The sequence below is a fragment of the Equus asinus genome, chromosome 9 (genome assembly GCF_041296235.1).
Source record: "Equus asinus isolate D_3611 breed Donkey chromosome 9, EquAss-T2T_v2, whole genome shotgun sequence".
In the NCBI taxonomy this organism is placed as follows: Eukaryota; Metazoa; Chordata; class Mammalia; order Perissodactyla; family Equidae; genus Equus; species Equus asinus.
Window position 1 is genome coordinate 65488428 of NC_091798.1, and position 17994 is coordinate 65506421.

Below are 17994 nucleotides of genomic sequence, written 5' to 3' on the forward strand. Positions count from 1 at the left end.
AAATAGCATTTGAGAAAAAAATAAGAGTCCTAGACGTCTGAGAAACTTCTAATATAACTTCTGAGAAAACTAAAAAATCAGCAGCATAAAAAACTTGCAAAAGGGACATAAGAAACTTGGAAGAAAAATCTCAGAGCCCAATTTTAACACACTGTATTACCAATCTTTTTGATGGCAAGAAGGACATTGTGTAAATAAACAAAAATATCAACAACTACGATATAGATTAAATGAAGAATCATTCTCTTTAAAAAAAAACCTGTTACCTTTTTTTAAATGGACTTTATTTTTTAGAGCAGTTTTAGTTTCACAGCAATTACTTTAATATATATATGCCTATTCAGATTGTCCATTTATTCTTGTGTGAATCTTTGCAGATTGTGTCCTTCAGGGAATTAGGCCATTTCTCCTAGCTTATCAAATTTGTGGGCTTACAGTTGTTCATAGTATTCCTTCATTATACTTTTAATATCTATGGGATATGTAGTGATATCTCCTCTTTCACTTCTGATACTAGTAATGTGTGCCCACACTGTTTTTTTTTGTTAGTTAGCCTGGATAGAGGCTTATTGATTTTATTGATCTTCTCAAAGAACCAGCTTTTGGTTTTGTTGACTTTTCTCTATTCATTTCCCATTTTCACCTTCACTGATTTCTACTCTAGTTTTTATTATTTCTTTTCTTCACCTTACTCTGCATTCAATTTGCTCTTCTTTGTCTAATGTCCTAAGATGGAAACTTAGATAGATGATTGATTTTAGATCTTCTTTTCTAACATATGTATTCAATGTCATAAATTTCCTTCTAAGCACTTCTTTTGCTGCATCCCTCAAATTTTGATAAATTTTGTTTTTATTTTAATTTAGTTCAAAATATTTTTTCATTTTTCTTGAGATTTCTTCTTTGATCCATGTATTATTTAGAAGTGTGTTCTTAATCTTCAAGTATTTGGGGATTTTCCAGCTATCTTTCTGTTACTGATTTCTAATTTAATTCCATTGTGATACAGAGCAGACATTGTAAGATTTCTATTCTTTTAAATTTATTAAGGTATGATTTATGGTCTAGAATATCATCTATCTTGTTCAGTCTTCCATGTGAGCTTGAGAAGAATGAGTATTCTGCTGTTTTTGGATGAAGCAGTCTATAGATGTTCATTATATCTAGTTGATTGACAGTATTATTAAGTTGAACTATGTCCTCACTGATTTTTTGCCTGCTGGATCTGTCCATTTCTGACAGGGGAATACTGAAGTCTCCAACTAGAATAGAGGATTCATCTCTTGCTCTTTGCAATTCTATCAGTTTTTGTAGTTCTATCAGTATTTTGATGCCGTGTTGTTAGGCATACACGTTAAGGACTGTTATGCCTTTTTGGAGAATTGACTCCTTTATCATTATGTAATTCCCCTCTTTATCACTGATAAAGTTCCTTGCTTTGAAATCTGCCCTGTCTGAAATTAATATAGCTATTCTTGTTTTCTTTTGGTTAATGTTAGCTTTCTCCACATATTTACTATTAATCTATACATCTTTATATTTAAAGTAGGTTTCTTGTAGACAGTATACAGTTGGATCTTGTTTTTTGATCCTCTAACAATCTCTCTTAGACCAACGACCTTCAAGGTAATTACTGATTTACTTGAATTAATATCTACCGTATTTCCTGCTGTTTCCTATTTGTTACCCTTGTTGTGTTATTCGTCTTTCACTTTTTTCCGGTCTTTTGTGGTTTTGAGTATTTTATATGATTCCATTCTCCCTCATTTCTTAGCATATCAGTTAGATTGCTTTTTTTTCCTTTTTTTAGTGGTCACCCTAGAGTTTGCAATATACATTTATAACTATTCCAAGCCCACTTTCAAATAACACTCTACTACTTCACAGGTAGTGTGAGTACTTCACAGTAACAAAATAAAATAATCCTAATTCCTCCTTCTCATTCCTTGTATCATTGCTGTCATTCATTTCATTTAAATATAAGCATACATAAATATATACACACACACACACACACACACACACACAAGATATATACATGAGTGTACATAATTGAATACATTGTTACTATTATTATTTTCAATATTGTTATACCAATTATGAATGAGAAAAATAGGGGCCCGCCCTGTAGCTGAGAAATTAAGTTCACGTGCTCCACTTCGGCAGCCCAGGATTTGCCAGTTCAGATATTGGGCACGGACCTACACACCACTCATCAAGCCATGTTGTGGAAGCATCCCACGTAGAACTGGAATGACTTACAACCAGGATATACAACTATGTGCTGGGGCTTTGAGGAGAAAAAAAAGAAAACAAAAGAAGATTGGCAAGAGATGTTAGCTCAGGGCCAATCTTCCTCTCCAAAAAAAAGGATTAAAAAAATTGAGAAAAATAAAAGTTTTTATTTTATCTTTATTCATTCCTTCTCCAGTGCTCTTCCTTTCTTTACATAGATCCAAGTTTCTGACCTGTATCATTTTCCTTCTCAGTCTACTGGCAACAAATTCCCTCAATTTTTGTTTGAGAAAGTCTTTATTTCTCCTTCACTTTTGAAGGAGAATTTCACAGGGTACACATGGTGTAGTTTTTTTCTAGGATTAACTAGATTCTAGGAAGGTGAGTTTTTTCTCTCAGTAATTTAAACATTTCATTCTACCCTCTTCTCCCTCACATGATTTCTGAGGAGAAGTCAGATGTAATTCTTATATTCATTCTTCCATAGGAAAGGTGTTTTTTAACTCTGGCTCTGTCAGAATTTTTTTCTTTGATTTTCTATAGTTTGATAAACCTAGGTGTAATTTTTTTGCTCATTTACTCCACTTGGTGTTCTCCGAGTTTCCTGGATCTGTCGTTTGGTGTCTGACATTAATTTGGGGAAATTCTCAGTCATTATCATTTCAATATTTCTTCTGTTCCTTTCTCTTTTTTCTTCTTCTGGTATTCTCATTTGTAGTAGTTCCATAGTTCTTGAATATGCTGTTCTTTTTTTTTCAGTCCTTGTTCTCTTTGCTTTTCAGTTTTGGAAATTCCTATTGATAATATCCTCAAGTTCAGAGATCCTTTCCTTAGTTGTGTCCAATTTCCTAATAAGGACATCAAAGGCATTCTTTACTTCTGTTTTTGATCTCTAGCTTTTCTTTTTGGTTCTTTCTTAGTATTTCCATCTTTTTGCTTATATTGCCCATGTGTTCTTACATGCTGTCTACTTTATCCCTTAGAGCCCTTAGCATATTATTCATAGTTGTTTTAAATTCCCAGTTTGATAATTACAACATCCCTGCCATGTATGGTTTTGCTGCTTGCTCTGTCTCTTCCAACTGTGTTTTTTGCCTTTTGGTATGCCTTGTCATTTTTTCTTGATTCCCAGGCATGATGTACTGGGTAAAAAAACTGATGTAAATAGATCTTTACTAACATGGTAATACACTGTAACGGGAGGGGAAGCATTTTATAATCCTACAATTAGGTCTCAGTATTTTACTGAGCCTGTGCTTCTGGACTGTGAACTTCACATGTGCTTCTCAGTCCCCACTCCCACTTACATGCAACAGGATGGCTAGAGTGGGCTGGAGTTGGGTATTTCCCTCCCTCCAGGTCAGTTAGGCTCTGGTGAAACAGTTTCTTCTCAAGGCAGACCTTGTTAAGAAGAACAGAATGTTCTGGCATGTGTCAAATGGTTCCTTTTCCCCTCTCCTGCTGAGAGCATGAGATTTTTCTCTGATATTCACTGTGAGACCTTCGTAGAGATCTAGGGGGTAAAACTCACAAAAGTGTGGGGGGCCCCTCAATAACTGGGCCCTCCTGGAGTTTAAACTGTCAGAGTTGTCCACACTGAACCTTCAGAATTTGTCAGTTACAGTTCAGGTTTTCCTACGCCGGCACTGGCTCCCAAGGAGGTTGCTGCACTGACAAGTTGTGATTCTCTGTATTTGTTTGTCTATCTCTCCAATTTGGGGGATAGCTGTTTGCCCTGTGACCTCACTTTTCTTATGGATCTAAGAAGAGTTGTTAATTTTTCAATTTGGTCAGCTTTTTACTTGTTAGGATGGAGTTAGCAACATCCAAACTTCTTACATGCCAGACAAGAAACTGGAATCTTAACTTTTGAAGTTGCTAAGGAACCAATTCATTATTCTGCAAACTGGCAAATTAACTGCAAAATGCAAGCACTTAATCCTACCTTTCCTATATGAACTACACCTCAGGGTAACCAAATAGTTGATATAGAATTTTTTATTGCAAATTTCCAGCTAACAATTGCATTAGGAATTTAGAAGTAAAATATTGCCATTTTACAACCTCTTCTGAAATAATGGATCTAAGCAATGAACATCAATTATTTCTGAAACTACTGGTAAAAGGCTGAAGAGAAACTTTTTTAATAGAATGATCAGGCTGTCAATACTGGAACCCATTAGTCAAGTTTAACATCACAAAAAGATAAGCAGACATTATATACCTCTTGATATGAAACAATAGGAAGCCTATACCAGCACCTATGATGTATTCTTGCCCAAAATAAACAGCCAGAATCTTATCAAGTCTCTAGATCTAACCTCCAGTTTACAGGAAAATTGGAGGATGAAGGAATATGTGAACTTGTATCACAAGATGCTAACAGCAAAACTCAAAATGAAGAAAATTCAATTCTATAGTGCAAATTACCCAATTTTTCCCACAAATAAATGGCATTTTAAAAAGGAGGAGGAGGGGAACCTACAGATTAAGAAAGAATTATTCAGATGCAATGTGTGGGCCATGTTTGGATCACGATTCAAATAAATCAACTGTAAAAATAATTTAAACAACAATCCTTTGAGCACAGTCAAGATATTTAATAACGCTAAGGAAGTATTATTTTTTAAAGATTTTATTTTTTTTCCTTTTTCTCCCCAAAGCCCCCCAGTACATAGTTGTATATTCTTCGTTGTGGGTCCTTCTAGTTGCGGCATGTGGGACGCCGCCTCAGCATGGTCTGACGAGCAGTGCCATGTCGGCACCCAGGATGCAAACTAACGAAACACTGGGCTGCCTGCAGCGGAGCGTGCGAACATAACCACTTGGCCATGGGGCCAGCACCAAGGAATTAGTGTTATTTTTAAGTGAGTTAATGATAATATAGTTTTGTTTTTTTAAAAACAGCATTTATTTTAGCAATACATATTAAATTATTTATGGATAAATGCTATCTGGAATGTTCTTTACAATCATCCAGTGCAGAAGAAAAGGTGGGTGAGAGTATAGATGAAACAGACACTGACTCTGTGGGTGGATGGGTAAATTGGAGTTCACTCTACTATTCTCTCTTCTTTTGTACACATGCAAATTTTCAAAATAAAAATCACTGTAAAAAGTTATCCAGAAAAGACAGACTGAATGTGAAGAAAATTTAGAAATATCCTAATTGATTTTGCCTATATTTTCTTTTTTATTATATGCATAGTCTTATATGATAATTTTTTTAAAAACTAAAAGAGCTATTTCAGCAAGCAAAAATAAAAATTCTAAGTGATAAGAAAGTATTCTATCATAGTTTAATTTGCAGCATTTTTTTTTCATAGGAATATATAAAACATATCTTATAATCAATAATGTTACATATTCAATAAAAATAACATAATAGTTACTAGAGATACCAAAACCTATTTCTTCTCAGAAAATGATGACTAAACAATCTTTAAAAGTCAAATAGGATAAAATATTTCAGTGACTTTAAAAATCAAACTAAAGAAAGAATTCCAGAATGGAAAGACAAACCTTGATCATCTCTGCCTCTATCTGCTGATGAACACCTATATAACTTTTCTTCACCTGTTGCTTGTCTTTGATCATCATGGTTAGCCTGTGCAAGGGTCCAGAATTTAGGTCCTCTGCATGTGTCTTCATTATCCTACTAAGTTGTTCCGTCTGCTGAATCATAAGTAGCCAAGACTTTTTAAAAAATAAAGAAATAAAATTAGTAATTGTATTAGAGGTTTCCATTTAGCTATGCTTGAAGTGCTTAAGAAGTTTATTTAGTTTTACATAAATTATTACATTAACATAAAAATGGCAGGTTTTTAGCAATTGTATGATGAGCTATGAATGGTTCACATTTAACATCTTCAACTTCAAGTGCACATGCTTCAAAATTCAGTAATCAGAGACTATGCAGAATACTAAGAAAAGGATTAAGGGACTCATTGAGAGTCCAAACTTACATTCTTCATTTTCTCATTCTTGTTTGTTTTCCAACACAGTGATATAGTGCTTCTGCCCACACCATTCTAATGCTCCAGTAAGGTCCTATTTCCTAATGGTCAAATGCAACAGAAATTTTTCTATCTTCATTCTTAACCTTTCTGTCTGTGAATCTGATCCTGCTGATTCACTTCTTCCTGAAACTCTTCTTTTTTGGCTTGCATGGCTTCTTATCCTCCAATATACTGCCTTGTCTTCCCTACCTTCCAAAAATTTCCTACCTGCTCTTCTTTTGCTGCTTATGTCTTACATACTGGTATTCTCTGGATTTCTATCTATTATCTTTCCTTAATAAATACCATTAGTTCTCAGTGGTTTTTCCAACACAACACATTGCCTCAATAGCAGAGACACATAATGGTGGGTTTGGGACAAGTGGGCATACTGCTGGAAGAACAAGTCCTTTGTTACTAGACGTTCTAGCTAATAAATGTTGAAGAAAGTAACGGAGAAACGCTCTTCACTAGAAGTCTTCGAAATTCTATTTAGAAACAATTATTGCAGACTTACCATGGTCAGGGAGGATCCATGTTAAAGATACAAAAATAGACAAGGTATGGTTTCAGACATTTACAAGAATAGTTTTTCTATGCTATTACTTTTGATCTATGAATGAAGAGAATTATTCTGTCTGTTAATATTTCAGTATAATCCTAAAGTAAAATTTGATAAACTAAATCAAAATTATAGCCTAAAGGGAGCAAACTGTTGTAACTCCTCCATCAAAATATATAATTTAACAAAAACGAAAACAATGAAAAACCATATAAACATGGATTTAAAAAATAAACTAAATAGTCTTAATAACTCTTGAAGCTCTGCCTTTATCATTTGATATTTTCACTCTAAAAAAATACAATGTTGGGAAAATGTTCTACAGTATGTGCAGAATGTTAAGGCTACCAAAAAAGTGAGAGGAATCAGTGGTTCTTTCTCTATTCTCAAACAATAAATATTCTCTAAGTACTTGGTAGCAATAGATTTTTGTGATTCTGTGTAACAGTCATTGCAGCCTAGGGGAGAAGTCTTTTTGGAAGCCAACATTAAAGACCACAGAACTAGGTCTTCCTTCCAGGAGGGCACATCTCATCCGGCCTAACAGCCCTGTTCACTGCAGTCACTGTGGAAGTCCAAGCCTCTCAAGGTAAATGTTATCACCCCAACTGTCAATCCCATATTGCTCTCAATATCTCCTAATCTTACCCAAGACACTATAGGATTCTATAGAAACCTGTATTCTCAAGAACTCCTGCTCCATGATTAGAAAACTCCTTATACCTCTTACCAGAATTTTCTATTTATCTTGTAGCTTTAACAGAAACCTGGCTTTATCCCACTCCCAACCTCCCAATACTGCTAAGAAACATTCCCTCTTTCTCTAAAAGTCTCTGCTCCTTTGGAATTCAGGTCACCTTTCTCCATGAATAATCTATCAACAAGTCTTTCAGATTCTCTCTCCAAAGTCTACCACAAATCCACCCATTTCTTTCCATCTCCACTGCCACCCCTTTTGGAGGTTATGATTATCTCAGGCTTAGACTATTACAACACCTTCTAATTGATGTTCTCTCTTCTACTCATGTGCCTTTCCAATCCACACCCCTTAAGGTAGAAAAGAAATTAATATCATTCCCCTGCATAAAACACTACATTGGTTTTCCTTTTCATCTAAAGAAAAATTCAAACATTTTTCTGAGACCTGTAATGTCTCCCATTAACTGTCCTCTGTGTATCCGTCTAATTTCATGTTTTGCCATTCTCTACCCAGCTAAATAAATTCTAGGACATTGTTCTTCCTCCAGTTTCCTGAACATTCCCTCTTCCTGGAAGCTCACCCTCTCCTTCACATAGCAAGATCCATCTCTTCCTTTCACAATCCTCATCTCATGTAGGTCTAACCCTTGTTATTCTCTCTTATTCTCTCTCTTAGCACTTAAAACAACTATTTGTCTGTATGTATACTTGGGTTTGTCTGTTTTTTTATGTCTCCCCAACTAGAATGGAAGCCTCATGAGAGCAGTACCATGTCTCTTCATTCACTCTACTAGATATTTACTGTAATGCCTGAGATAATAGCTACTAAAAATTCTCTGAAAGAAGGAAGGAAGGGAGAGGGAGACAGGGAGGGAGGAAAGTAGGGACAAATGCAGAATAAAACCATGAATTGAATATACGCCATTAAAAGATTTTTTTAATTGTTTAAACCTGGAATTAGACAGATAGTAGCGATGCCAATTATGATGGGGAAGGAAAAATTAACAGGTCTATTTTCAACTGATAAAACAAGAGAGGAATCAGAGCAGCACATAATGTAATACAAAGCATGACCGAAAAGGAATGGATGAGTGGAAAAATGTTTTGGGTAGTGTCTAACTTGAATTAAATGAGTGGCTGGAATATTTATGATAAAGAGAGGAGAGTAAAATATTAACAGATGCTTGATAAACAAACAAAAGTAAAAACGCACTTCAACATTTGCAATAAAACTAGTACAGCACTTTGCAGATAAGGCTCTTTGGTTATGGAATAGCAATAACTAGAGCATAGATAAATTATTTGTTAATTAGGATAATCTGTGAAAGATAATTCTTTGTAACCTAATAAACAAAATACTGTAGGACATCTATAGACATTCAAATTGCTTTATTATACAGAATCCTGCTTAATAGTAATAATTTTCTTAATAATGTTCTTCATAATGGGATTTTACCGGCAGTCGGTCAGTAATGCTGAAAGGTACAGATAAGTTAACAAATATTAAAAAGTAAAAATATCTTGTTTAATTTTAGAAAAATGTAATCACAGGCAAAGAACAATACAATTTGAAAATAAAACCACTGTGGTTCAGTTTGCAAAACAGAATATAAATATCATAACTATTGAAAGAAGAGCTACAAAATGTGAAAGTAGGAATCATTTAACTATAATAGACTCGACAAAAATCCCAAAAGAGACTAACAAAAATCAGGAGTGAGAGATTGATAAAAAACATAAGCATGTTCATTTCCTAACAATTCACACAGAAGAGTTAGTAGACAGCCTTAGTTTTAAAGTTTGTAAATAAAGAAATATAGATTTAAGTTTACAATTTTTAAGTTTTAAAAGTTAAACAAGTGGATGTTCAGAAAAAAGCAGACTATATAGATCTGAATTATTAAAAGTAATTTTTAAGGAAAGTTAACACTGTCCAATGAAAAAAAAGAAAGAAAAATCAAGAAACAAAAAATTGGTTAACAACTAAAATAAAATGAAATGAAATGAAAATTATACTAAACACATCTGTTCAACATTATATGAATGTTGATAAACATCTATGAAAAGGAAAGCATTATCAAATCAGGGGGGAAAAAATCTTCACTATATGCAATAAATAAGAAACATTAGTAAAATAAAATAATACATAACAACAACAACAACAACAACAACAGCAAAAAGACAAGCAGACTCCCTAGAAAAATGTTAACAAGACCCAGTAGTCATTATATTTAAATGATATAAAATTGAATTGTAGACACGAAATATAAAACAAAGAAGGGCACGTTATGATGCAAAAGAATATCTATCACAATGAATATATAACTGTCATGAATCTTTTCATTCCAAAAAAGAGCGCATCAAAACACACAAAGCAAAAATGATGAAAAATCCAACAAGAAATCAAAAGTAGTGGGAGAATTAAATACACCCATCTCTGCCTATTACAGATAAACAAAAAAAGTAAATAATACAGAGTATCTGAATAAGTAACTTAATAATGAATATGTTTGATCTATCATTATACGTAAAACTCTATACACTATAGGTATGGAGAATACCTATTTTAAAAGAATCTGTGGCATTTTTTTTTTCTGTAATGTATGCTTTTTACGGTTAGGAAGATTGGCCCTGAGCTAACATCTATTGCCAATCTTCCTCTTTTTTTTTTTCTCCCCAAAGCACCAGTACGTAGTTGTGTATCCTCGTTGTAAGCGATTCTAGTTCTTCTATGTGGGATGCTGCCACAGCATGGCTTGATGAGTGGTGTGTAGGTCCACGCCCAAGATCCAAACCGGCAAACCCCAGGCTGCCAAAGCAGAGCACACAAACTTAACCACTCAGCCACGGGGCCCTGAATTTTTTTTTAATTGGATAATATTGGGCTACAAAAAAATTTCATAAAGTTCCTCAAAAACAGAAATAGTGTATGCTATACCCTCTAGTTAGACTCTTGCAATTAAAGGGAAAAATTATTAACAGAATTTTTTAAGGGGAAAAAAATCAAATCATTCCTAATAATGCATAGGCCCAAAGTAAAGTTTTTAAAACTAACAGAAGACCTAGAAAATAACAGCAAGTAAAATACTGTTATACTAAAAATACTAAATACTAAAATCTATGATATATAGCTTAATTTGCTTAAAGAAAGATTCACAAACTTTACATTTCCATTTCTAAGTAAGGAATCATAAAAATAAACTTATTAAACCTTCAATCTTATAAGTTAGAAAAGGAAGAACAATGTAAAACTAAGGAAAGCATAAAGAAGGAATTGAGGGGCCAGCCCCGTGGCCTAGTGGTTAAGTTCATGCACTCTGCTTCAGTGGCCCAGGGTTTCACTGGTTTGGATCCTGGGCACAGACATGGCATCAAGCCATGCTGAGGCGGCATCCTACATAGCACAACCAGAAGGACCTAAAACTAGAATATACAACTATGTACTAGGGGGCTTTGAGGAGAAGAAGAGAGAAAAAAAAAAGCCTGGCAACAGATGTTAGCTCAGGTGCCAATCTTTAAAAACAAAAAGAAGGAATTGAAAAGTGTTCATGAATTAGACAAAAACAAAAAATAATGTTGATAAATTTAAAAAGGAGAGCTGATAATTACAAGAAAAAAGGAAATAAGGTATCTAAAATTAGGTCTAATGAATGAGAAATAACTATAGATTAAGATGAAGTTTTAAGAACCTTGAGGGAAAAATTTGAAAGAATAAATAAAATGGCTATTATTCTTTTCTTCCTTTAAAGAGAAATATAAATTACCAAAATTGACACTCCAAGAAACAGTGTACAGATCATTTGATTATTTGCTGGCAGATACATTCCCAGCCCTTTACCTACAAGGACCTGATCTCTGCAAATTATATTTCCCAGGCTCTCCCTTGCTAACAGGCTTCTGGTTACTTTGGGCAATGGGAGGTACTGGCAGAAGGCCGAAGCGCAGGAGGAAGTCAGGATAATTGTTCTCTGTCTCTCTCTGTCTCTCTCTCTCTCCATAGTTGAAATAAGCCCTCCTCCTCCCTATGTAGCTTTACAAATAGTAGAGTCTGCATGCAGTTACTAATCTCTGAGTTGCCTTACCTTCCTCTGTTTGCTTTTAGCTCTTTTCAAAACTTCTGAACATATTTCCCCAAATTAGATCCTATCTATTGAACTACCTGGTGTAAGTTCTGTTTTCCTGACTGAATCCTAACTTTTACAGATAGGAAATTCAAAGAAATTAATTACCAATTAGTACATGATTATCATAAAGCCAATGATCAATATAATATCTCTAATAAAGTGCAAAGCTCAACAATTTTTTGCTAATGAATAATTACAAGCCATTAGGAATCAAATACCTTTGATGCTACCTAAATTGCTTCTAACAACTGAGAATGAAAAAAAGTTCCTAAAATCACCATAACAGATATCAAAAAGCGACAAAGATACCACAAAAATAAATTCACACATGAATAGCAATGCAAAATTTTAAATAAAATATTAGAAGGACATAATAGTCCACTAAAAAATATCTTATAACCACTTCTGGAACATTTCAAAAACGCATACTTAATAGTCATCTATAGAAGCATTCCCATAAAAGTCAAAGACAAAACAAGGCTGCTAAATGTCAACCATGCTATTTAACATAGTTTCTGAAATGCTTCTAAACAAGAGAATGATATGAGTAAAATATTTTAAAGGAAGAGGTTTATCCTTCCTAATAAAAAAAATACAAGTGAAACCATTTGAAATGATTTTTCATATATTAATTTGACAAAATTAAATAAAATGATAACACATACTATAGGTAGGGTTTTGGTGAAATAGGTTCTCTAATTCACTGTTAGTGGAAATGGAAATTATTGAAAAACATATTTGGTAATAGCTATTAAAATTTTAAGTGGGCAAAACTTTATACTGAAATATTCTAATTCTTGGAATTTATCTCACAGAAAATATTTGCACAAGTATATAGATCATATTTACAAGGACATTTATCACACTGTTTTAATAGCAAAAAGAATCCATCAATAAGAAATTAAAGAAACAAATTATAGGGGCTGGCCCCGTGGCCAAGTGGTTAAGTTCGCAAGCTCCGCTGCAGGCAGCCCAGTGTTTCGTTGGTTCGAATCCTGGGCGCAGACACGGCACTGCTCATCAAACCACGCTGAGGCAGCGTCCCACATGCCACAACTAGAAGGACCCACAACAAAGAATATACAACTATGTACTGGGGGGCTTTGGGGAGAAAAAGGAAAAAACAAAATTTAAAAAAAATCTTAAAAAAAAAAGAAATTATAAAATGATATGCAGCCATTAAAAAAAAATAACTTCACGTGAAACGATATAGAGAATGTCCAAGACATATAATGAGATAAAAAAGTAAAACTGCAGAACAGTTTATAGAGTACAATATTATTTCTGTAAGATAAATAAATGTCTTGTGTGGACATACACTCAAAAAATACAGAGAATAAAAATATGAAATGTGGAAAGGTAACAGTTTTCTTTTTGTCTTCAAACCTGAATTGTCTTGTAAAAATGTAAATATTAGAACTAATCAAAATCAAAATGATTTATGGAGCATCTCAAATTCCATACACAAGCTGCTCAAATGATGCACACGCTGTGACCTAACACTACAACACACTTGCAAATAGAGAGCCAACTATGATATGAAATGCCAGCCTTGACTTATCATTCCAGATTTAGTACAGATGCTTCCATGAAATTAAATTGCAGCCTTCACACATAACAGGAAACAATCATCACACTAGAAGCCAAAATTATATCTAAAGAAAAATAATATAGGACAAGGTGAGCTACTTTTTAATCACTATTTGATAGTGTGAAAAAATATAAAACAATATCTATTCAAAGACAGTAGAAAATATTAGCAGCTCCTCCATAAAGATGATAAAAATTCACTAATTTATTTTAACTTGGGGAAATAAAGTTTAAATTAACAAAAAATTTAAAAGTTAGAATTTTATTCCACTCAGGTATATACAGTAACAAATAAGTATGAAAATGAAGTAGACGTCCTGCCAGAACTGCTTACACTTCTATGTATTAGTAATTTTTAATTAACAAATTAATCATGTATATTAGCAGATACTCAGAAATGAGCTGAAGGAAACAAGAGATCATTGATCATGATTCCTTTATGCTAGGAACAACGCTAAAAAAAGGAGATAAAATAACTAATAATTAAAGTAAAGGACTTCTGGCCATGACATAGTAGCTGGAATCAAACTTGTCTTCCCACTGAAAACAACTAGAGAACTGGACATAATATATGAAACTACTGTTTTCAGACACTGGACAAAAGGTAGCACAGGACTGGAACCCCAAAGAGAAGTGAAGCCTCACCTGATCTGAATTATCTTCAATTCTAACTAAGTAGTCTGATTTCATAAATACTAATTAAGACCTGAACAGAAGAAAAATAAAATGTTATTAGGGAAATCTTTAAAAGTAAAATCAGCCGAGAGGAAATAACTAGCTGCAAAGATTAAAGGGAACAGTACCTGGTGCTCAGACGTGGTCGAAAATAGTGCCTGTTCCCACCAGCCACACCAGAAAGACTCATAATTCATGGGGCACTGGGTAGAGTACTCAAAAAGGATTTGCCTTGGTAGTGGGGAATAATTAGCCTAGAGTTAACAAGGCTCTGATTCTGCCTAACAAACCTTAAAATCAAGACCCAAAAGGATCAAATTCTTTCCAACTAATTTAACTGTGTCTCCAAACAAAACTCAACAAACAACACATAGCAATATAAACTACCAAAAACAGGGGCAGACCCCCTGGCATAGTGGTTAAGTTCTGGATGTTCTGCTTGGACAGCTGGATTCCAGATTCAGATCCAGAGCAGATCTACACTCGTCAGCCATGCTGCAGCAGTGACTCACATATAAAGTAGAGGAAGACTGGCACAGATGTTAGCTCAGGGCTAACCTTCCTCAGCAAAAAAAAAAAATGATAATAAAAAACTAAACTATCAGAAATGAAATAGAGAGGGGTCGGTCCACTGGTACAGCAGTTGGGTTCATGCACTCCACTTTGGTGGCCTGAGTTCACCGGTTCGGATACCCGGTGTGAACCTACACTCACTTAAGCCATACTGTGGCAGTCATCCCTCATATAAAATAGAGGAAGAGCTCAGGGCCCATCTTCCTTAGCAAAAAGAGGAGAATTGGCAGTGGATGTTAGCTCAGGGCTAATCTTCCTCCAAAAAAAAAAATAAGAGAGAGAGAGAAAAAAAATTAAAAGAAATAAACAGAATATCACTGAGCTATAGAAGACCTTCTAGAGACCTAATATATGTGTAATTAGAAATGTTGAAGGAGACGGGGGGGGGGGCAGTCAGGGCACAGGGATAGGAAAAGTATTTGAAGAAATAAGGGCTGAATATAATCAAAATTTGATGAAAACTAAAAACCCACGAATTCAAGAAGTTCAATGAACCCAAGCACAAGAAGCATGAAAAAAAACGCACTATCAGTATCCCATCTGAGTCAAATAATAGCCTTGAGACATTCAAATATTTCATAGTGATAATATAATAATTTTCATAAGCTGGTTACATAAATGAAACCACATCAATTCTATAACTCATTGTGACAAGTTCCTGGATATCTTAATTTTTCTTACAGCATTTAAAATTTCTTGCCCTGTAAATGAAGCAGGAATTGCCTAGCCTCCTTCCCTGCACTGCTTATGTCACAGTACCCAGAACTGCAGGTGTGTTCTCAACTGCGGGAGCTTTTTAAAGAACCAAAGGACGGAGGTTACTTCATGCGTCAGCAAGAGACAGATCATGAGTTAGGCATGTCCTTCAATGAGGGAATTTCAGCTTCTCTATCCAGTTAAAGCCTTTCCAACAATGAAAGGGTTAAAACCTTTAAACCTCTATTATTTCAAGTACTGTAAATTCTCAGATTATCAGACACCAATATAACAACTAAAACGAATTCTGAATAAAAATACTATGTAGACCAAATATAATTAAATAAATATTTTTTAAATAAAATAAAATCAATATAATCAAAATGAATAGTTGGGTTCTAAAGACTGGTACCAAATAGGCTTAGCCACATTAGCTCAGTGATTGCCCAGTCTCAGAAGTAAGAGAGCCATTTCCAGAAACCACATGACAACCAGAATATTAGTACTGCTATAAAAAAGAGTAAGTCTAAATACCTAAACACAGATTAGGCCTGGAAGGAAACTACATTACCTTTTCTTTCCCAATACTTTTTCTTCCAGCTTTCTAGACTCAGTGCCCCTCAATTGCTTTTGTTCTTCTTGGACTCAAAGGCCACTCTTCCTGTTCTTCTGAGGAAGAACAGTATCCAGAAAAATAACTGGCCAGAGTCACCTTTGCCTTTTAGAAGCAAATCACATAACCTCAGGACTTTCTCCTCCCAAAAGTTAGGGGCTGAGTTAAAGACTACCACAGTGTGTTCCAGCTCCAGCAAGCACCCTGTGATTTTTCTCCACTTGGCTACTTCCTTCTTTACTGTCATCTTCCTAAACTCCAGCTCTAGTGGATCTCTCTTAAGTCACGGCTGGCCTACTTGAAATTTCAAAGAAAATAAATTACAGTAAGGCTCCTGGAGATGTTTACCTCTACCTTCTGTGCTATTCCTTTTCTCCACCCTGCTGTATCCCATTCGCATTCCCCATCTATGTCCTAGAGAAAGCGTTCTGTTTTCCTTATTTCCTGTATTCCCCAAATCTCCCTGATTGACTCCTTCAGCCCAATATTTCTTTAAAAAACAAGATCCTCCTTTCCCTCCCCCATCCAACCAAGTTTTCCAGCTACTGCTCTAATTTTTTTTTAAAAACTCTCAAACAAACCTCTGGAAAAAAGCTAAAACTCTGCATTTGCTCCTGAAGGTATGAACCAAGCTGTATACTTAGGACACTCCTTTTCTCTGAAGCTCGATCACATAAATGCTGTTTCCTTCTCTCACATCCTGTGTAACACAGAACTAAGAGAGGGGCTGATGTTCTCCATTACTTCTCCCAACTGCACCTCTATTAAAGCTAACCTTGCTTGTCTAGACCCTTCTCCACTCCTCGGATTTAACATTATCTATCTCCTGTACACTCATAGGTTTTCTCTTATTTACTTCTTATATCAACACTCTGAGGCAAATATCTTCATATTATAAATGGTGTCAGAGAGATTAAGTAATCTCTCTGGTGTCTAAGGTCACACAGCTAACGAATGAAAGAGCTCAGATTCAACCTAAATCGATCTCTTAATATGCTGGACCCGATACAACCTAAGATGCTTGGAGGATACAACAGTATGGGAATCTAAAGACCCTTGCATCTAAAGATTACTTTGAGAATAACTATCTAGGCTAAATTGATGATAGTACTTTATAAACTGGTTACAAATTAAACAGTGATTTTAATCTGTATTTGGTAGTTTATCATTAAATTAGAGCTAAGAGCCATAGAGAAAAGCCATCTACTTCCTTTAGGCCATCTACTTTGTAGCATGATTAACACCTAAAATGAGGAAGTCCTTCTAGGCCAAGATTAGTCAGTCATTCTTGATAATGACATGCTCTGCTAGAAGAAATAAAGATAAAAATGAAAGAGGCCTCTCACTATATTTGGGTTTCAAACCAGAGTAAAGACCCACACCTCAAATCTCACTAAGCAGAACAATAAAGAAATAAATCATCATCGTCTTCTTATCTAACCAACCACAATACCATGCTCAATAAGAAATAGCACCACTTTAAGACAGACACACAGATAGTACACATTTCCCTACGCCCCAGGGAAACAAAATTACTAGTTTGAGAGTTTTAAGTTTTAGAACATTTTTCAGAATGCTGAGCTGTATACTGAATAATATTAATATTATATCATAAAATACTATTTTTACCTGAACTGTATGATTTCAAAAGATTTTCTGAATTCTTAAATGTGACTTTTTATGTTGTTGTTTTACAACCAAAAATAATTCCTAGAAATATATGCATCTCCTATTTCACAATTTTAAAAAAAGAGAAAAATGATTCAATTTACAGAAATTTTATTCTCCCCATACCCTCCCAAAAAAGAGATCAGCTGCATACATTAGCATTGCAGCTTTCTAAAATAATTAGTATAAATCCTAAAATGCCTATTTTACTCTTAAAAAGCCAATAGAGGTAAACAGTATCAATTATATTAGGATAAATACACAATATAAAGAAAGTAAACACTGTACTGAATTTTTGAAAAGAGAAAACTACATATGGGGAAACAATTTACATCTTTTAGAAAAGCACATAATGCTTTCCACCTTCAAACTAACAGATGTGTAGTGAGGTAAATCAGCATTCCATAAACAGGTAGTAATTTAAGTGTTCTGAGTTCCTTATACCAAAAAGTATTTATTCTGGAACACTGAGTCAAAGAATAAACTACTACTGGAGCTATAATTACAGTAAGGCATTGAAAATAATCAAAAAAAATGACTCAAGCTTGAAAAATACCTAAA

At 34.4% G+C, this 17994-nt stretch overlaps 1 protein-coding gene across 12 annotated transcripts in view; it reads right to left on the reverse strand.

Annotated features, from left to right (window-relative positions):
• FER (FER tyrosine kinase) overlaps positions 1-17994 on the reverse strand; it is a 435477-nt gene that overhangs the window by 355281 nt on the left and 62202 nt on the right. For all 12 annotated transcript variants that reach the window (XR_011505916.1, XM_070517625.1, XM_014843218.3 and 9 more), the window contains one exon: positions 5758-5931. Coding sequence is in view for 11 of the 12 variants with exons in the window: in XM_070517625.1 (XP_070373726.1) it covers positions 5758-5931 (174 nt within the window). In the remaining variant the exon portion in view is untranslated. The remainder of the gene's footprint in view (positions 1-5757; positions 5932-17994) is intronic.